The sequence below is a fragment of the Passer montanus genome, unplaced genomic scaffold (genome assembly GCF_014805655.1).
Source record: "Passer montanus isolate IOZ18808 unplaced genomic scaffold, ASM1480565v1 scaffold28, whole genome shotgun sequence".
Classification (NCBI taxonomy): domain Eukaryota; kingdom Metazoa; phylum Chordata; class Aves; order Passeriformes; family Passeridae; genus Passer; species Passer montanus.
This window is the reverse complement of record NW_024367483.1, coordinates 3,306,109-3,327,687: the sequence shown is the minus strand read 5'-3', so window position 1 is coordinate 3,327,687 and position 21,579 is coordinate 3,306,109. Positions and strand designations below refer to the sequence as shown.

Below are 21,579 nucleotides of genomic sequence, written 5' to 3'. Positions count from 1 at the left end.
TACAAGATGCATTATTGCCCCAGGCCTCGGAGAAAACTGCAGCTTTGCATTCCTGCTTTCAGTTAAGCTAATGAGGAGAAGAAGGAAGAGAATTTTTGAGGTGGGCTCTTCTTCCTTTCATCTGAAAAGTGGTTACTGGGCTGTGCAAAGCCTGTGTGCACAGCTCTGGGAGCTCAGAACATCAGCGCCTGAGCTCCCAGAGACTGCACTGCTGAAAGGAGAGGTGAGTTCTTCCTACATCCTCCCTGGAAGCTGGTTAAACACTCCCTTAGCAGAGGGCCCTCTGAACAAGGGATGTGGCTTTGCACTGGGTACAGTTTGCAAATACTTCTCAGTTACCTTTTTTTATTCTCTTCTTGTTCGTTGCAAACCACGAGGCTCCTCAGGAAGGCTCAGGCTCACAGACACTTTGTGACTCTGATGGTTTGGCTGCCCATTCTTCACACCAGCCACGTGCCAGCGTGCATTCAGTGACCTCATGGTGTGGCTGCTTTGGGGGAGCTGGATGGGGAAGCAGACTGCAGCTGCTTCTGAGGGATATAAATATTTTTTGCACTCGAGGGGCTCCAGCAGCCCAACAGGGTCAGGGACACCTGGGCTCTATTCCTGGCTCTCCTGCAGACCTGATGCATTGTTTCACTCCTTCCAGTGGCTCTAAATGAAGACCTTTTCCTGCCAAATTTGTTTTCTTAGGTGTGAAGCTTCCACTTGAAAATTGGAGCCACAGTAAGGAATCTGGGGTGATAGGACTGGCCTGTGAATTTGATCCATTCATTTGATAACAAATCCCACAAAAGTCATTGCACTGGTGAACACCAAGAATGGCTCACAGGCCAACCTTACTCACACCATTTACCAGTTAGCCATCTGCTGCCTTCAGATATTATTTTATGGCTTTCCTTTGTTTTCACTAAGGCCCAAACAGGAATGAAATTGCGGGTCCTGTTGCTAGCCCTTTTAAATAAATAGTTCTGCCATCACTCTAATAAGTTTGACAAGTTGGTCACAGGCCCTGGGCAGGAAGCTAATAAACTTCAAGTTGCTTTTCTATTGTTTTCCTAAAACAATTTGACTTCCTTTCTGATAGCCTCAGATTCCTTCAATAAAAATAGAGTAGCTGGGAGCCAGAGGAAGAGCTGAACCCGAGCCAAGCTGTGCTTACAATGCCGCCTGCGTAAGATCACATTTTATCCTGGTCCACGAAGACCCTTTAAAAGAATAGCAGGCAGACAGCTGCCAGTGCATGTCAGGAACAGCTCAGGAGCCAGTCTCCCCCAGCATTGGTCCTCCAGGCTGGAGGGGATCTCCAGCCAGTGACACAGTGTCAGGCACAGGCTGAGCTCCTGGCAGCTGACGGGGGCTTGCTCAGCCTGTGTCCTCCCTCAGACTCTTCGGGATCTCTTCTGGGAGCTGGCACAGAGGTGGGCTCCAGCAAGTGCTGTGCTAAAGCTCACCCATCCTTCAGTCAACTTTACCTGCTCCTCTCTCTACCTGTGCAGGCTCAGCAAAAAAGAGGTAAAGGTCTGTTCTTTCTTTTCTTCTTCTTTATGTATACACACATATTTCTGTCAAGCAGTAGTTCATCCAGCTGGAAGTTTGCAGGACAAGATGAATGTCTGGTGGCTAGGCAGATGAGGACTCCTTGCTTTAAAATGACTTGCTGATCCTTTGGACAAATCCTTTATGCTCTCCAAGGTCTGGTTCCTCCACCTGTAAAACAAGGAGGGTGTTTATAGGAGCTGCAATTTCATTATCATCTGCAAAGCACTTCTCAACTACTCAGAGATGCTGCAGAGTTGAGAAGTGGAGGCAGGAGGGGTGAGAGGGCCATACTTTGTCTCCAGTAACACAAAGCTGACAGCTGAGCATTTACTTTGGGATAGATGGCAATTTCTCCTCAGTGAGACGAAAACCTCTTCCAGTTTTTCTTGCTGAAAACTTTAGTGGAAAAGGAGTCTGACACAGAGTGACATTTCTCAACTGGCTGTTTCTTGTTTCCTCTTTTCTCACTCTGTGCTGGTATGGTACTCTGGGTTGGGAATATGAAAACATTCACCCATACGGAATAATTTGGGATTTTTACTAAATGTTTACTATAAAACTGTTCTTATTCAGGGGCCTTTGCTACTCCTCTTCCCTTGGGCCCAGCATGTCCTTGGGAATTTGCCTCCTGCTGGAGGATGCCTTCAAACTGTCTCCAGAGGTCTAATGTATAACAGAGAATTTCCCTCCCTGGCCTTCTCTTTCAATCATATCTGTGCATGTGGATTTGAGATAAAATGTTCATCAGGAAGGTACTTTGGAGAAGGTACTAAGGTGCTTTAGAGAGGTGCCTGTCCAGCATGGAACATTATGAAGAACCAAAGCGCAGTGCTGTGGCCAGGCAGCAGAGATGAACTCAACCACTGTTGGGTGGTGGCTTTTTTCTTAAATTTCCCCATACAGTAAACCTGACATCCTCCTCAAGGACAAAAGTCCTTCAGACAATCTCTTTCAGTTTTCACGTCTCAAGAGAGCATCCAGCTGCATTTGAAACAGCCTTCCAGCAAGGCTGGAAAGAAACTCTTTCATATGTGGGCTCTCATCTGTAGTACTGCATTTCTGCAGACCTGCTCCATGCATCGTCTTGGCTTGCTCTTTTTGTTTGTTTAAATCTCAGGCACAGAGTGAATCCCTCCATTAAATACCCATGGGATAAATGCTGAAAAACTCATCACACAAACTCTGCTCCAGATTTACCTGCCTTTTGTTTGCAAGAGTGCAGATCTGATAAGGCACTAAGGCCAGTACAGGAAATAGAAGGAAAAAGGGACCTCTTGGCTTATCAGGTTCAATCCCTTTGAATAACGGGCAAGTACAAACCAAATGGCCTTTTCTAAACTTACTAAACTCTGTCCTAAATCTCATTAGGTTTCCACCCTAACTTGTGCTGCTAAAATGCTGTTCCAGCACCTCCTTGCCTGCTCTGTTGCTTAGAAACCTTCTGATTTCCAACCTAAATTCATTCATGGCCAATTTATATCTATTTATTCTTGTGCCACATTGTCCTTTAGCTTATGTAGCTCTGCTCTCTCCTGAGCACTTACTTTCCCAACCCCCAACTCCTAAAAGTATTTATAGGCAGCAAATCTCTCCTCTCTTAACCTTTGTTCTGCCAGACTAAGTAACTAAGCTCCCTTATAGTATTCACCCTGCAGGCATATCACACCGTGGTTTAATTACTTTGTGTAGCTGCACTAGCATGAAATTCGGTGCAAAATAATTAATGCTGAAAAGCTCAAACTGGTAGCACATCTCTCTTCAAATCAGCTCAAATATCTCTGTGCAGTCACTGCTGTGACCGATAAGTAAACACTGCTGGCTGAGACACCTTCCATCCCTCTGACCACCCCACTCCTTCCTCTGCACCTGCTCCAGGCTGGATATCCTCCTTGCATGTGGGGAAGCAGCACTGCAGACACTATTTTGGAGAAGTTTCATCCTCTTGGATGACATTACTTCCACTCACTGCAACTGGAACAACTGCAACATCCTCAACATTTGCTTGCCTTTTTCACCCCCACGTAGCATTGCTGATTCCTCCTCCTTTGAGCCATGAACTTTCCCCATCTTTCTCCATCTCTTTTTCTTGGAAGATGGAGATTCCTGTTACTCTTCAAACAAGTTCCTAGTGTGTGACTTTGCACTCTCCCACTTAACCTCACCTTGATCACTCCAGTCACAAAGAGCCTTCAGCTCTGGCAGTGCTGGGATCCACCTCTGCCCTCACGATACCTCCCAGCTTGGTTTCACCAGCAGATTTCATTAGTGTTTCTACATTCTGTGCCAAGGTAATTAACAAAAATATAAAAAAAAAGATCAGTCCTAAGAGCAATCTTTAAGCAGCCTCACAGATAATTTTCCTTCAACCTATTAAGGAACTGGTGTATCAATTCTGTCAGTCTCTTACCCACTTGAGGATTTATTTAATAATCCCTGTCTTCTTCAGCTGAATCTTCTACACTAATTTGCTTCTTCTGGGACACCATATCATATGGTTTACTGAACTCCAGGTAGATAAGGGCTGCTCTGATTCTTTTACCTAAGGGGTCGGGAATCCTAATCCAAGAAAGCTGTTAAGTTTTGTTCAAAAGATAGTACATGTTATTTTATTTTCCCTTTCTCTCCCGGTTTTATTTCTGCTTTCCTTCAAAATGCATTGCACAGCATCATGAACTGCTGTGATCTGCAAGCTTAGCATGGCAAGCTGTCAGCTGTTCTCCTCATTCCCACTGTCTGGGGCAGCATTCTCTTCCACTTGCTCTCCTCACTTAAGTCAGACAAGTTTTGCATAACAGGCTCTTGGGGAGGGGAGTCAAAATTCTTCTTCCCTGCTAAAGCTTGAGCAAACCAGCTATTTTTCTAGCTGATGGGGTGGAGAAGCTGCCAGGACTCCTCTGTTTTCTCTTGAAGAGGGTGTAGTGGAGAAGGGATGACACATTGAGGGGCTGGCTGAAGTATCTGTACAACATCTCCACTTCCCTTTCTGTCTTTTGCCTCCCTGTCTGCCTTCTACCATTTGCTTTTCATGCATCAAAATCCAAATAGTTACCACTAGCACCAAGCAGAAAGAGCTCTCAACAGGTACCTCCCGTGCATCATGCACATGTTGGACAGAAGCCTTCTCCCCTCCCTCATACATTCAGCAGAACCAGACTGTATCTGCTGGAGTCAGGATTAGCTCTGTATGCCACTCAGGAACAACCCTTGGGCAGGAAACACAAAGGAGTGAGCAGGGAGAATCAGACCTGGTCACCCTGAGTGTACAGCAAAGTGTCAGGCACGCAGGGAGGTGAGTGCAGTTCAGACAGCTCTCTCACAAGACCTGTCTCTCTACAGCATGTGAAAAACACTTGACAAGCCTTATCTCTAGCCCATCCCAAAGCCATCTGTGAGCTGGACCTGTATTATTAACACCTTTTTTTTGGACACTTCTATGATGAATTCCTTGACAATCTCACTGGCATAAAATCAACATGGGTTTACATAATAATGCTTCATGGAAATTACTCTACAAAGACAAAAAGCTGGAATGATATTCTCCTTCCCATGAATTTCCATTGCAGACACACAACTGCCACACAGGAGAGGGAGAAACCACTCCAGAAACATTTCCATTTCCTTAAAAGCCACAGAAGGGCTTTCAATAAAGTTAGAAATGAAGCAGCAGGTGACTATACATGTCCCCATACCAGGAGGTTACTGAGCTGCTGTGGGAATTTACTGTGCACTCTTTGTCCTGCATCCTGCACTAACCATCAGTGAGGATACAGCCCTCCTGGAAAAGAATTGCACTCCTAACTTCAGAGTGACAATGTCCACACAGGACATGCTTCCAGAGATAACCTCTGCACAGAACTGTCCCTTTGTAGACTGGCTTTCAATCTTGTGGCTAAAGGAGGTATTAAATTAGCTGGAGAAAAATTATTAGAAGAGTTGCCCAGTGTTGTTTCTTAGTCCCTGAACTGCTTTTGTTTCATGATCTGCACTCACTGATACATAGAGACCACCAGGAATGCTCTGGGTGGAGATATCTAGCCTGGGAAGGATTGCTGGAGGGATAACCACCAAAGCTTGTGTGCAGCAAGTTGGTTCTCAGGTCAGCAAAGTCTTCTGTGCAAATCTCACTCTCCTGCCACTGATTCTTTGAGACCTTTATCAAAGCCAGAAGGCATCTCTGAATCTGCCTCCTCGCTGGGCCATTCCTGATGTGTAGGAATCAGAGGCTCAGCTTGACACACACATGAAATACAAGACCTTCAGAGACTTGATACATCAAAAACATTTTCAAGAGACACCCAAACGCTCATGAGTCTGACTGTGTGTGCGGGGAGGTGGTGGTAGGGTGGTGTGACAAAAAACACCTCTCTTGACAGGCAGATTATTCTCTACTTATCAGTAAGGGGGCATGTAAAAAGTCTCTGGGAAGCATTTGGTGTCCTTTAGGAGAAGGCTGCAGCTGTGCTGGGCTCCTGGTCCAAGCCAGCAGAGCAAGTTCTGTGTGATTTGAAGAGGTGGAAAACCCTGCTCCATATGAACTCTGCTTTGCCAGATTAAATTTGAACAAGTCAGAAATACGTCCTTTGTCAGCTGAATTGTCTTTTGGCTTGTCTGGAAAAACCTTTCCAGGGTCTGGCTGGTGTAACTGTGGGGCAAGGCTGTCTCTTTTCATTTGAGGAAGGCTTGGAGTGTTATTTGTGGGAAGGTGTGCAAAGGAGCAGTAGGAGCAGGGGCTGGAAGGGACTGCGCGAAGCCGGCAGCGAATGCATCCTGCCGGCATGAGGAGGGTGGCACAGGGAGAGGCTGAGAATGGAGAGGGAGGAATGAGATCCATGGTCTTTAAAGGAAAAACAACAGGAAACCAGGTTTGAAAATAGAAAGATTAGTCTGGAGGGGGTGGGAGAGACAAGAAAAGTAGGTGAAGAAAGAAGAGGGGGAAAGGCGGAGAGGCAGTGGGGAAGACAGAAAGTGACACAGAAAGGGGGTGGAGAAAAAGAGAGGAAGAGAGAGAGAGAGAGAGAGAACCATATTAAAGGAATAAAACGAAGCAACAGAGGAGAACAAGGAGTTCAACTTCACTACAAAAGGGGCAAGTGCTAAAGCAAGGAAAGGAGACTGAAGACAAGACACTGGAAATCAGGTAAGCAACCAAGAGGGGGAAATAATAGAACTGCAGAAGTGCCGATGGTAGATCAAGTTATTACACTCAAGGGAAAAACAGCATGAGGGGGAAAAGGGATTTGAAGAGGCATGAAAAAGATAGCAAAAAAATTACTTAAGAAATTTACTTTTTCTTTCATTTTCTCTTCAAAACATTCCCACTAGTAACATGGTGGGCTTGGGACATTTTAAAAATTAAATTGTTTTACCACAGGCAGCTACAGAATTAAGAAGTAACTTCTCCATGATGAGCATAGATACCAATAGATTCCAGTGTATAGGAAAGCATGATAAGTGCCCTAAACATCCTCTCTCAGACAGTATAAAGTGCAAATTGCCATTTCTGTCAGATCCTATTTCAACATGCTGCCAAGCTGCTCGGGGGACAGTGGTGAAGGGAACTCTTACCTAGGAGAGGCTCTCGGGGTGTAAACTCTTTATCAAGTGTCTGCATGAACCGCCTATATTCTGAAGTGTGCAGGATGCTTTCAAAATACTGCAATTTCTTTTCCTTGAGAGTACTGTGTCCTGGCTGCTCTGTGACATGGAGCCTGGGAATGCAGCTCCAGTGCAGGGAAGTGCCTTGCTGGTATCTGGCAGTCACACGTTCTGTGTATGCCGCCAGGGAATGAATGCCTTTCTCCTCCATCCCCACTCTGCCCGTGGCAGCCTCAGCGAGGAGCCACGCAGACCTGGAGGGACAAATGTCCTCTCTCACACCAGCAGCTTCTTTCTATTTGCCTTCCTAACTTTCTCCCCACTTTTTGTACTTGGAATAGTTATGCAATTACATTTCCATAATTTAACATTGCTTGTTCAAAGAGTAGCCCACGTTGAGAATATGGTCCCCCTGGAATACACCCACTTCAGGTCTGCGGTGGCTCCTTTGATTTCCTGAAGGGTCTTTTGGCTACCCATTTGTCATGTCTAAGGAGCTTTGTGGCATTCTGGTTTTAACAACTCAGGTAAACTGAGGCAATGCCCCTGTCCCTCAAGTGCCATAAGAACCTTTAGATGATCATATAAGTCGCTTTTCTGGACAAACCTCAGCTAAAAAAGTCCTGTGCTGAATGAGCCTTAAGCATTGAACTCTCCCTCCACGATAATAAACTTATCAAAATTCCGTGGTGAAGCATTGTGGAGGAAAGTTTTCCTCTACTGCTGCCTGTGTGTTCCTCTCTTTAAAGAACTTCATGCATGTAGCATGTGTGTCCATACGTGTGTGCAGCTAGGAGCAGCTTAAACAGTTATTCAGAAACCTCACAGTATTCAGCATTTGTATCAGGAGCCAAAAAAAATCTGCATTTGCTGCTATTTTCAAAATCTACTCTGAGAAAAGCACACATTTCTAACTTTGTTCCTTTTCCTTGGGAGCAGAGCAATACTTTAGGAGAATTCCTAGGGCTTCAGAGTTTAAAATACTCCTCAGGCTCTTGTCGCTTGGGAACTATGTTAAGCATTCCTGTTACTATAAGTATTTGGTGTTGGTTGTTGTTGGTTTTTTTTTCCCACTCAACGGTATATATTATCACAATATTTTTAGTATTATATGGGCATTAAAAATTTAAGCTCTGACAGAAAACACAGAATTTCATACCTTAGCCTCTCTTCTTTTGACCTTCAGACAGATCTCACACATTCTGCACACATTTGCCCACTTTCTGACTTATCTTGCAGCATTGAAAATAGACAAGGAGGAACGAGTAATTCAGCACTACCCTATGCTATTAGGGAGCACAGTTTGGAGACTGCTTCACACTTTGGGTGCTGTTGTATGAGGCACAAGGATAGAGGCTTAAAATTAGAAATAATTCCCAGAAGACAACAGAAAGACTTCAATATTTGGGGGGAGATCAATTCTACTGCTATTGATAAGCAACAGAGAGATGTCTGTGAACAATACTCAGCATGCTAGCTCTTCCCTGAAACAAAGAAATATTCATGCCATGCAGCATGCAATGAGCAAAGAGCACGCTTTTAAGTCTCTCTTGTGTATCTTTGAAGAGGGGTCAGGGGGTTTTAATGTAAGAACCACGGGGTTTGCATTTATATTTCTGCCTTTCTCCATTCTTTATGTCATTATGGTCATGCTTTGAGAATGGCTGAGAATTTCCATATGAAACTGCTCTCCCTTAGAAGCAGAAAAGCTGACAGATGCCTTGGTCAGGGCACAGGGTGTCTTGGAAAGTGAAGCAGTCTGGCAAGGGTGACACCTGCAGAGCTCCAGGGTCTTCTGCTGCACTCAGATGTCTGGTGAAGAAAGGAGGGAATAGTGGGATGGGAAAAAACTGTCTCCAGTTTGTAATCAGATAAAGCTATCCAAGAGGACCGGGGTTAATTCTTGCTTCTTACTCCAATTTCCTCTGTCATAATGAGGTAAATCACTTAAGCCACATTTCCCCACAAATACCCATTTCTTATCTTTTGGGTATCTGACTTCTACATGTGGTGCAACTGGTGGAAGTGATAAACTCTCCCACTCCAGCATAAAGAGACAGAGCTCTGCTTTGAATACACATTACACACTGCTAAATACACTGGGAAAAAAGCACCAACAGATTAACCACATCACCAAGGAGCTTCCAAAATTAATGAACAGTTTTTATCTTAATCTCTCACTGCCTTAGTCCCTCAGCTGCACAGCTGATCTAATACCATCTCCTCACCTCTGGGTGGTAATGAAAGTAAGTAGATTTATAATTGTGAAGCGATCAGATACTGTTGTGATGAAAGCCATAGGAAAACCCATGAGGAAACTAATAATTCTGCCTTTAGAGTTGGACTTGAATAATGTACAGTAAATGAGGCACAGGCCACCCACTGAACAATGAGGAGAAAACAAAACATTGAATAGCTGCTGTTCAAGAAAGCCCCCGACAGGCTGGCACAGAACAAGGCAGGCATCCTGTGCAAAGAACGAGGTGACAATGTGAGGATGTGGTTAAGGACTCTGAGAGGCACAGGCACAAAGAGATTGAATTAAGATTACTGAGAACAGTAACCCCAGCATTTCCTAACTCCCTGCTGCTGGGCTTTGCCAATTTAGTATTAGTTGGTTTCAAAGGGGGGGTGTGTTTTTGTGCATATATATATATGGTACATACACTGAGTACAAAAAATAATCCACTCACATAGCCAGAATGAGGCAGAAAGAGATTGAATTAAGATTACTGAGAACAGTAACCCCACCATTTCCTAACTCCCTACTGCTGGGCTTTGCCAATTTAGTATTAGTTGGTTTCAAAGGGGGATGCGTTTTTGTGCATATATATATATATATATATGGTGCATACACTGAGAACAAAAAATAATCCACTCACATAGCCAGACTGAGGCAAGGATACAGCAATGAGGCTGGAGTGTGAAAAGAATCCTACAGATTTTTGGAAAGAAGGAAGAAATGAGATTTGACAAGGTAGTAATAAGTAGGAAATAGATAGTCGCTGAAAATGTCTCCTTTTCTAAGGCTGAAAGAATTATCAATTTGGGTGCTGTATAAAGTTAGCTGGTGAAAACTGCCAAAAAACTGAGGCAGCACTCTCTGGGGGAGCTTAACTGTAGGGAAACCACAGGGAACTGATAGGCAGGGAGATACTGGGGTGAGAGGAAGGAAGAAAGGATGGGCAAAGTCTGACAACTCTATAACAGGTTGCATCTCATGCAGTCTGTGAACAAGCCTAAAATCACATGGGCAGGTTTAATTGCTGGTATATTGTGCCCAGTGTGAGGCCATCCATCCCTGCACATCTCCTTACACCAGCCTTCCCCACAAACTGAGCAGTGCTTGAGATCAGCTTCTCTCAGCAGAGCTCAGGGACAGCTTTTACTACAGCAGCCTCCAAATTTTTCAGCTTGTTTTTGTTTTCCAGAGCTCCCTATGCCCTCTTTGCCTATCTCCTCACCTCTGTTTTGCACAATTTAGTATCATCTGCAAATTCAGAATCCCAAGAGAATTAGAAGATGCTCGCTGCTTTTTAAATGTAAGCCTGGATACCACTATCATTTAACTATTTGCCAGCTTTTCAAAGATAGTGGGATAAATTCATCCCTCAGCTTGACTCATCTGAGTTCAAGGTCTCTTCTGTTCTTGGTCTCCTGAGATTACACCAGGCAGAGCTTGGCCCTAATATTGATATATATGAAAGCACACAGAGAGGAATAGCATTAGATGTTCTGGACAGACAACTAATAAAAATTCAACTGACTGGGAGTCTGCAGCTTCCACCATCACTTCAGATGAAAATATTCTACATATTATTATCATCTGTGTGTGTAACACATCCCTGATGTACACACTTGGAGGTGCTGAGTGATTCCCCTCTGTCTGTGTCCCTGTGTGCGTCAGGGTTGTGTGCCTGTGTGTGCAGGAGGTGACAGGTCATTCAACTCTCTTATCTTCTCACCCACTCTCTTTTTCGTGAACTCTGAGATTTTCCACATTTGGAGAGGAGGGGGAAAGCACACCTCATCAAGAATAACAAGCTGTCTGCAACTACAAGTAGGGCCAGTGGTCTGGATAACAGTATGACCCTTCCAGAAATTGCAGTGAACTTGGGAGGAGCAGAAAGATAAGAAACATTGGATGTCAGTCTTGTAGGACAAGAGCTGTTAACACAGAGCTCTTCTTCTCCCATGACATTTCAGCTCTAGAGTCAAAGTCACTCTGATACTGGCCAACACAGGACTTCAAACCCAAGGAACCAGAATGGAACCTATGCAAACATGTCAATTATTTTTCTTTAAAAGCATAAGTACAAAGCTATTTATTCTAGGTTCATGTGAAGATGAGAGTTACAAATTTGGCTAAAGAACTGGCTTGGTTCAGGCAGAAACTTATCATAAGCATATGTGTACATACATGAAGCCAGAGAGATGGTGTTTGGACAAAAATGCCTAATAGGTTGTTGCTTGTCCATTGTACATCCATAGGAAGGAGCCAATGCCTGAATGTAAACTCTGAACAAAAATATACCTGCTGAGGTGGGCTTTAGCATCACAAATCCTCTGTGATCCAAAGCACTGCACCCACTCTGCAGAGTGGATTTCTAACTCTATTCATCATTTAATCTTGTAAGCCACATGGCCCCACAATGCAAAACAAAACCAAACAAAATAAAACAAAACGCCTCTGGTTCTGCCAGGTGTACCAGCTATAGAAGGGCAGCAGGACAAGGTTTTCTCTCAGGTAACCAAGTCAGGGTTGTCTGAGGGCACAGGAGAGAAGGCTTGTGGTCTGTAGAAGCAGATGTGCAGCAGAAGCAGTGTTGTGTTGCTGTAATGAGGTTTAAAAGGCAGTGCTGTGTAGAAAAAAAGACACAGTCTTGCAAGTCACAACCTCTAAGCTGTGTCCCCAAACTGTCTCTAACACAGTGACCTCAAACAAGCAGTTTGTCCCTTCTGTACCCCAGTGATCACCGTCTGCAAGACAGAGGTGACAACACCTGCACTGCAGGGGATGCTGAGGCTACTAACCAGGGGCTGGAGATCCTAAAGTAAAGCAGCATTATCCAAACTCCAGCGCAGAGCTTGAAGTGTCCTTCCCAAGTGCCACAGCTGTGAGGGCACAGTTTGGCACTGTGGGCCCCACTCTTGTCTGGGTTCAGCCAGGTGTCAGCACAGGGCAAAGACCTCTGCCCACTCACCCACCATGATCTGTTGTGCCACGTGCTGGCCTGGCCCTGTATGAGATAACACAGCTGGAGGGAGGACAGCCACGAGCAATTCCTAAGCACTGACCATGCCCCAGCCAGCCTGGATGCCCCACTGCAATGTCACTGCTCACATGCCCAGTGCCCAGAGGGGACAGCTGCCTCCTCATTCAGTAGCTTGGAGGGGATGCACTTCTTGCATGGCATCCACAAACAGCCACGTGTTTGGAATGTGAGCTTCTTAAAACATCCTGGGCCCTCCACTTCGTTGTGAAATCTCATTAATTCCCAGAGACACACATTTGTACCTGATTGAGCAAATCACAGAGACTGGGCAAAAATGCAATGGCTTTGAATCTGATACTTTCTCCCTCCCTGGGAGCTGTGCTTGCCTCACACAAAGGAGCCTTCCTTGGAGAGCCTCTCCAGGTGCCCCTGGGATCTGCCACGGGGAAGAGGTGAGCCCAGCAAGGGAGAGCAGAAACAGTGTTATAATCAGACTCTCCACTTTATTTTAGAAACATCCCGCAGAGATGGCGACCTCCTGTCACCTTCCTTGTGGGAAAAGCTAGCTTGAAGTGTTGAGCTCAGCTATTTATATCACTGCTGATAGTCTAGCCTGTCTTCTAAAGAGGGGAAAACTTTCTTCCTAGTGACCCCCAGGGAAATAAACTCATATAAAGTTGATTGCACAGGAACAGCCCTCCTGGCTCTCTGGTGTGGATTTGCTGGCTGTTCATCAGAGCCGTGGCTAGCTCCAGCCAGAATGAGCGAGCAGCAGTGATGTGAAATGCTCGCCTGTCCTTCAGAGCACGTGGCATCAACAAAAGGATGGGCAAAACTGCTCAGAGGGCAACAGACACTTCCCCTCCCGTAGATAAAGGTAGTGCAAAAAAGGAATGGCAGGGAGCAGCCCGTGGCTGGCGAGCCAGCCTGGCGTGCTGGCAGGTGCTGTCCCCGCTGGGGTATTTTTATCGTGGAATTTGGCAGTCACAAGGCAGCCCGGAGCTGAGCAGACTCCGTGCTTGGCCTGTGGGGTGATGCTCAGTTTTCCCCAGCTTCAGTGGCGCTCCAGGTGATGATTGAACTGGCTGGCCACGGCGCTGGGTTTGTGCCAAGCTGCACTGCTCTGTGTCACACACGCTTCTCCCAGTGCCAGGGTCCCGTGACGGCGCCCAGCTCCCGTGGGATCCAGCAGAAAGCTGCCAGGAAAAAGCAGGGAAGGGCAGTGGCACAGCCCACGACTGCACGTGAATATGCATGACCCTGCTGCCAAGACTGTCTTCTACCAGGTGCTGAGACCCCACAAAAATACCCAGAGGTATTTTGCCCAGTCGCACCAGAGTAGGACAAGATTTGTCCAACTGAGCCCAAACTAGGAATATAAAAGGCTGCAGATGCTCAGACGCTGAGAGGTCAAAGCATGTGAGGGCAACAGTAGTCTGGGACTGAGGAAAAAGAGCTATATGGAAAATTCCCAAGAATAGTAAAGCTATGAGGAGAAAGGCTAGGTCAAGGGCAGCTCTGCATAGCCAGGAAAAGCTGTCGGGAGGTGACAATCCTTCTTTTCTTGCTGGCAGCAGAGAACTGGATGCTCTCAAAGACCCTTGGTCTGGCGCTGCAAAAATAGCTCGCTAGTAAGTATCAAATGTCTAAGCAAAAAATGCTGCTCTAGGAGGGAAACTCCTTCTCTTGGTTTCCAAAATCTGCTCCCCTGTGGCCACCTACGCCCTTGCAGCAGCCACCTCAGCTCTCTACAGGGCTGTAGCAGGATGATCAGGAGGCACCTCCAGGGAGAACCTTCTTTAGACAGTCTGTGCAGGGGAGCGCAGAGGAAATGTCCCTATTATCTAGCCTAAGCCTCATGACTACCAACCTCAGATCCTTCTGATTTACAGCCTCTTGAAATATTCTGTGCATGTGTGAGACAGGTAAATTGCTGTTTTTCTTGCATCCGTTAACATTTTTTATTTCCGGATTCCTCTTGCACTTATGTTTGCTTTACTTTGTGTCCTGCACATCCTGATTTTTACAATTTGCAAGTGTCTAGGCTTAGTAGCCTTCCCTGGGGAAAGCAAGCTGTTGTAAAACCCCAAACAACCTGCACACAGTAGAATGGATGGGAAGAGCGACTCAGTTTGTGATTGTACTTCCCTGTGGCAGTAAGTAAAAAAGGCCTTTGCACAGCCAGGGAGAACTGTGCTCATATTTACACCACCAAGCAAGGTGAAACAAGAAAAGGCATGTGTAAACAACATAAACTCACCTGGAAAAATGCTGCTTTGTAAGGAATACTCCAGACATACAGCTGTGCTACAGCACAGTGATGTTGGACACACGTAACACTGAGCTGTAGGCAGCTGCTTGCCTTGTCTGCACTCTGGGGGGAAAAAGCAAACATGCTGATCTCAGTGCCACAGTCTGTAAATATTTCCCGTCACTGATTTATCTGTCTGTGTTTAATCCCCTGGTGCTCCTGGAATGAAGCCAGATGCTAATTTCTCCAGAATGCAGTAACTGCACCAAAGCCATTTCAGAAGGTAAGGCAGGCCCACACATTCATCAGGTTCCACCAGTGCAGACGAGAGGAGTCAGAAGGACCAGCTGATTTTCTGTGTTACTGCTCCTCCAGCTCTGGGCTGGCAGCAGACCAAAGCTTCTGCATATGCCAAGCAGGCACCAGGATCTCCATCAGGATGATTGCAGCATGCCTGCTAGGGCAGGAAAGAGCCAAACCCCATCCTTTGCTTCCTGTCTGTCCCTTCTCCCTGCTCACATGGCTTCTGACAGGTGGTGGGGTAGCAAGTGGCCACTGCCCTGTCTCCTTTCCTGGGCAACCCTCACCTTCCCCAGGGCAGCCCTCAGCAGCACCAGGAATTTGAAGATTCAGCTTTTGATCTTTGTCCCATCCATCCTCGCAGCTGGACGCAGCACAGGAACAAAGGATGGGATGAATTATGGTGTGTGCTGCTACATTAAATTATATCACTCACATAACTAGAGGAGGGGATATTTTTCCCTCAACAAGTGTTTCTGTTCTCCAGCTTTTGCTCACAGGAAATCCACACAATATTGCTACAGTAAATTTTCAGCTTTTAACAGTGTCTGCTCTCCACAAATGTTCTTTGCACTATAAAAATAATTGGCTCCTAAAGACAGGACAAGGAACAATAAAGGAGAGTTAACAATTTAGTCCCTGTGGCTTTGGGATTTACCTTGACTAGTGCTTTTAATATTTCATTATGATGATTATTTTTACATTAACTTATTAAAGTGCTATTTTCCAAAAGAATTACTGTGGGAGGACATTAGCTCCAAGGTAATATTGCACACTTTATAGCACCCAGCCCTTAACTCTCACCAGGGAGAGCTTTGCAGTGCCCTGGCAAGGTAAGTATGGTGAGCATAACTGGATCAAATGATTGCTCAAGCACTCCCATAGAGCCCCACAAACGATGGACTAAACCCATGGCTCTCTTTTTATCCATCAGGTTAAGTGACTTGGCCAGAAACCGTCAGTCAGAGTCAGAAACAAAACTGAAACAGTCCCTCCTTCATTTCCACTTCGCAATCTTACTCCCAGCCCAGCAAACCTTCCCTGTCATCAGACCACCTACCAACAGCACTTCCCAGGAGTTGCTAGTCCTTGGGAGGCACTTCAAAGGAGGCTTTTTTCTTTGTCTGTTTCATTTGAACTGTGAATTTTTCCTCATACTTTAAGAAAAGCAGAAGGAGCAAGACCCACCATTTAGATTTTGCAGCAGTTCCCTCTCAGAGAGGCATGACAGGGTGGCAGCAGATTAGGTTTCCAGAACTGGCACAACCCACCAAAGACTTTACACTCCCCTAAACATTTTCAGCTTGTAAATGAAACTTGCAGCTGAAAACACTGCAAAACCAAAGCTAAACCTACGGATAGGGAGCAGATGGGCAACAGAGATTATTTCTCTGTGCTTCAGTGGTGGCACTGAGCTCATGAAGGAAACCCAGAGCTGCACACACTTCACGTTCCAGGTGTTGTGCAGGTATTACACAGAGGCAACTCTTATCTCCCAGGGGATCAGCCCACTAAGGATTTCCCAGAGTGCAGTCTACAGACAGGTGAAAGCTGCTTTAACTTCCCAGCCCACAGAGGATTCAATATGCAGATCACAGTGAAAGGACTCTGAATAAAAAATAAATCTGGCTCACCCTCAAGGTTTTGGAAACTCATTTAGCAGGCTGTAGATGAGTTATGTAAAAAAAGATCACTTTTTGTTTCAGTAGCTGAATTTAAAAAGAAAAAGAAATTCCCAAAACAACACAAGGTTTCCAGAGGATGTGGAACACAGTTTTCAGCAAACCAGACCTCATTCATTTCAGGTCAAATGAAAACATTTCCTCTGACACAAAACAAAAAAATCCATCTCACTCCATCCATTACCAGCTGGGCATTTCCTAACCCTCCTTAGAACCACTCTCTGTTTTCTCTCAACAGAGGCTTGTGCTCAGCTCTCAAGACTTCACACCCCTCCTGGTGAGCAGAAATGGGGGAGTGGAGTTTCCTGGGCGACTTCCTCGAGAAGGTCCACAAACACTCCACAGTGGTGGGGAAAGTCTGGCTGACTGTGCTCTTCATCTTCCGGATGCTGGTGCTGGGAACGGCCGCGGAGTCCTCCTGGGGGGACGAGCAGTCTGACTTCATGTGTGACACCCAGCAGCCCGGCTGCGAGAACGTCTGCTACGACAAGGCCTTCCCCATCTCCCACGTCCGCTTCTGGGTCCTCCAGATCATCTTCGTCTCCACCCCGTCCCTGGTGTACATGGGCCACGCCATGCACACGGTGCGCATGGAGGAGAAGAGGAAGATGAAGGAGGCAGAAATGGAGGCCCGAGAGAACAAAAACGGTGCTGACACATACTACCAGCAGAAGTGCTCCGTGGCAGAGAAGGAGACTAAGCTGTCCGGCTGGGATGAAGCAGGAGGCCAAATCATACTCAGGGGCAGCCTGCTGAACACCTACGTCTACAGCATTTTGATTCGAACTGCCATGGAAGTGGCCTTCATTGTGGGGCAGTACGTCCTGTACGGGATCTTCCTGGAGACCCTGTACATCTGCCAGCGGGCGCCGTGCCCCCACCCTGTCAACTGCTACGTGTCCCGCCCCACGGAGAAGAACGTCTTCATCGTCTTCATGCTGGCTGTGGCAGTGCTCTCCCTCTTCCTCAGCCTGGCCGAGCTGTACCACCTGGGCTGGAAGAAAGCCAAGGAGAGGTGCTCCCGGTCCTACAAAGCCAGCCCCAGCACAGCCCCCGGCAGGCTGGAGTCTGCCCCGCAGGCGGAGAGGGCACAGATGTACACCCCGCCACCGGATTTTAACCAGTGCTTGTCAAGTCCCAACGGGAAGTTCATCAGCCCCTTCAGCAACAAGATGGCCTCGCAGCAGAACACCGCCAACTTCGCCACCGAGAGGGTCCACGGCCAGGAGGATGCTGCTGGGGAAGGGCCCTTCATCAAGTCCAGCTACGTGGAGAGTCCAGAGGTGGCAAGCGAGTGTGCAGCACCTGCCTTCCCCGAGAGCTACTTCAACGAGAAACGCCGGCTCAGCAAGGCCAGCCGTGCCAGCAGCAAGGCAAGGTCGGATGACTTGTCTGTGTGACCTGTCTCCAGCAGGGATGAGGAGAAAGAGCTGTCCCAGCACTCAGAAAACTTCTGCAAAGTGGACTCCAAACTCTCTTCCCTAACCTCCCTGTTTTAATATCCTCTCTGTCCTGTCCAGACAGCACCTCTCACAGCCAAGGCAGGGGCAGCCACAGGCACTAAAGAGAGACATCAGTCTTGGGATAAGAAGCCCTCAGCTGCATTTTCACCATGGGACCCACAGGGACTAGAGACCCCCCACCCTTAGCCTGGTAGAGCACAGACCAGCAGACTCTTGCCCAGTGGATATCCACTGTGACACTGTATTCAACAGACTGACTGGACCTCTACATCTTCTGTGGTCTCTATTCAACACTTGCAACATCAGCTTGGCAGTTACACTGAGCAGAAGCTTCTCTCACCTGCAGGGAGCAGAAACACACCAGCTGGCTTTCTGAAAGAGAGATTTTCTCATCTGCTTCATTTTGGCTCTTTCTAACCCTCCCTTCCTCTACCTGAGCCCAGGTATTTTTTACCAGTTTACCTACACAATGAATCCTACTTGAATTTTTTGACACTGTGTGTATAACAACTCCACCCCATAAATAAGGACATCTGTGGTCCCCAGTGCACAGCTGCCTCATGTCTAACATTGGAATCCCTTCCTCATTCCTAAGTCAGCACAGCAGACTGGCCCCAGGGAAATCACTTAGATGACCAGTTGATGAAGACTGGGTAATTTTCCCAAGATACTTATGTCATCAATCCTAAGCAAGACATCCATTACCAGAAATAGAGACTCTCCTGTGAGAACAGATATCTCACGAGTATCATGTAGAAACAAAGCGGTTTTCCCCTCTTTGAAACTCATCTTTCCAGCAATCTGAATTCTGCTGAAAGGGTGCTGCCAGCTGCCCACTTGAGAGAAAAGCATCCTCTATTTATCTGCAGAAGAGGTACAGCCTGTGTCTTCTCACCAACCCACCGAAACACTTCAGCATCCTCTGCAAGCAGAGAGTCCTGCTCAGGTCCTGCACATCATTCAGCTCCTGCCTGCTCTCTCAAGCTTGCCAGCCAGCACAGGTCAAGTTATTTGTCCCCACAGCAAGTCTCTGCTCTGCCCCTAGGCATCCTCTCCACTCCATTCCTAGCACACACAGTGCTAGAACTCACCCATGGACTGTGTCTTTCCACCGCTGTAGCCCCTCAGAGCAGCCCCTGGGGATGCACTGTGAGTCTGGTGGGTGAGGTCTGCAGGCAGCTCCCACTCCAGATACATTTCCTCAGTGCAGAGCTGACATCCCTCTGTTAAAGATCTGCTAAACAGAGCCAAGCTGCTCCCTGTTGTTTACCCTGCACTGCCCTTTCAGACACAGGCCACAGCTTCCCAACACTGGACTGCACAAGCAAAAGGCCTGGGACCAGCTGATGAGGGGACTGAGCCATTCCCTCTCCTAGGGCCACTGAAAGTGCATCCCTGCTCCTGAAACACAGCTTTGGTACAGCTCCCTGTACATTTAAATACACATTCACACTCAGATGGGGGAAACCATGTTTTCGTTTGTAAGTTTTTATATATTTGTATTTTTTAATCCTGAAAAGACTGTGTGTGTTTTCCTTAACATGATATTTTAGTCAGTCGTGTCCAGGTTTCTCCTAATAAAGTTCTAACTCCATCTCTCCTTGTGGATGTTTCTCCTCTCACATGGCTGAGAATGAGCTGCTAGCAGGGCTCAGGCTGCCCGCCAGCCTCTGCTGCTCAGAGATCATGAAAATTCCCATTGCCCAGAGTGGCAGGAATGAGGGGAGGGTTTGGCCAGGGGGATAAATAATAAACACAGGGAAATGATTGATTGACTGGTTAACAGGAACCCCCCCAGCTCCCCTGCCTGCCTCTGCATTAGCAAGGAAGGAGGAGCTGGCCAGGGAGCAGAGCTTCCATCCTCTTGCAAGTGCTTTCTCTCTTCATCTCCTTGCATATCCCAGCACACCTCTGTACCCAGAGAGGACACCTGTGATGTGAAACCAACTCAGCAGGAAGAGGGAAGCAAAACCTGTCCCCCATGCATCTGATTGCTTGTCCATGCAGTAACCGAGCCCTGAAGTCTTTTTAAGAGACAAGGTCTTGAGAGAATCCACTGCTAACCATCTCTGCAGAGATCCTTTCAGTACTCAAATCTCTCAAGATGTATTTGCCCAGACCAAAGACATTCCTTTTCTCCCCTCAGATATGTCCTTCCTCTGAAATTTATCCTTTGCTTTCCCACTTTACAGCTTTCACATGCTCCCTCCTTCTGGCCTTGCATCCCCTGAAGGGCACTCAAAGGAAGTGCCCTTCTTCATTTTCTGTACACAATCTCCCATCCCGTGGGACTCTGCAGGCTGGGAAGCTTGAGACCAGTAAAGTACCGGGTCCCAGCAAGGAGCCTGAGAGGGGACATAAAGAATGAATCCATAATTCAATGAGGACACTGGGACAGGACCTTTAACTGCATTAGAAACTACAGGCACCCTTTAAGGTTAAGGAGCTGTGGTTTGCGGGTTTCCAGCTCAGGAGTGGGGATGCCACCTGAGCAGCCACAGCCCCACAGTGCAGCAGGAAGGCAGGATTGGTCCTGCAAACCCTGGGTTTTTAATGGAATGTGTACAGCCCTGAGCATGCCTGTCCCTTAGGGTGCCACCTTGCTGTGAGAGACAGGCAATGGGGAAGTCAGGAGCACTCCCCGTGGAACACTTGGCTACTGAGTGACATTAATGTTTAGCAAAGCCACTCAAGCATGAACACAGACCTTGTTTAATAAAGTGTTTGTGGTTTAGAACAAGCAATAGCCCAAACTTTAAAAACTCTGAGCTACAGTCTCTGCTGGATGGCAAGGTAGAGCTGAAAAAAAGAGGACAAAGGTCTCCTCCATGCTGTCTCAGACGTCTGTGATCCACATTCACGGGTGGGGTTTTGGTGATCTTTGAGACCAGGGGAGTACAACCATCCCAGCTCTCTCTCATCCTAGAGATTGAATGTATCAAAGCAAATAATTTCCCTCTGCCATCTATTTCTTAATGCCTCCATGGTTCTGTCTTCTAGGTATAACAAGTGGGGAATATTTGATGGATGGATGTTTGCACTAGCTGACAGACCATAAAGTTGTGATTCTTGGAACCCGCTGTCAGGGCTGGCCAGGTTGCCACACCATGGTAGGAGCACATTTACTACAGGCTGACCTGTCCTTTCAGAAAGACTTAGTATGTATTGCTTTGTACCTGATGGAGGGGTAGACAATCCCACAACAGAAAATTGAACCAACATTACATATTAAATTCAGTCCTTGGATAGGTACTCAATCTTTAAATGGCAGCATTGCAAAGACAATGCTCTGAGAGAGGAGAGAAGAGAGGAAACACAAGAGTTTTTCATTCTGTTCTTGCCCCTCTCCTCTCCAATTCTACCTGCTGGGACTGCTCAGACTCTCAGAACTGTGAATTCTCCAGCAACAGCTGGAACCAACATTTGACAGAAATGCCAACCCCAGTTATCTCCTTGGTCAGCACACCTCAAACCATTTCCTCCTCTAGCTGATGTCTGAAGGAGCCAGAAGTCAGTTCTGATCTACAGTC

The 21,579-nt window shown here is 46.7% G+C and overlaps 1 protein-coding gene across 3 annotated transcripts; it reads left to right on the top strand.

Annotated features, from left to right (window-relative positions):
• Positions 1-1,212: 1,212 nt before the first annotated feature.
• Positions 1,213-19,643, top strand: GJA5 (gap junction protein alpha 5). Of its 3 annotated transcripts, none has more exons than XM_039713262.1 (2): positions 1,213-1,515; positions 16,825-19,643. In XM_039713262.1, the coding sequence occupies exon 2, from the start codon at positions 16,874-16,876 to the stop codon at positions 17,984-17,986; it is 1,113 nt and encodes a 370-aa protein (XP_039569196.1). In that variant the 5' UTR covers positions 1,213-1,515; positions 16,825-16,873; the 3' UTR covers positions 17,987-19,643. The 3 variants fall into 3 exon arrangements, with proteins under 3 accessions (XP_039569196.1, XP_039569197.1, XP_039569198.1); XM_039713263.1 differs by having other exon boundaries at positions 1,213-1,521; XM_039713264.1 differs by lacking the exon at positions 1,213-1,515 and adding an exon at positions 6,483-6,679.
• The last annotated feature ends 1,936 nt before the right edge of the window (positions 19,644-21,579 follow it).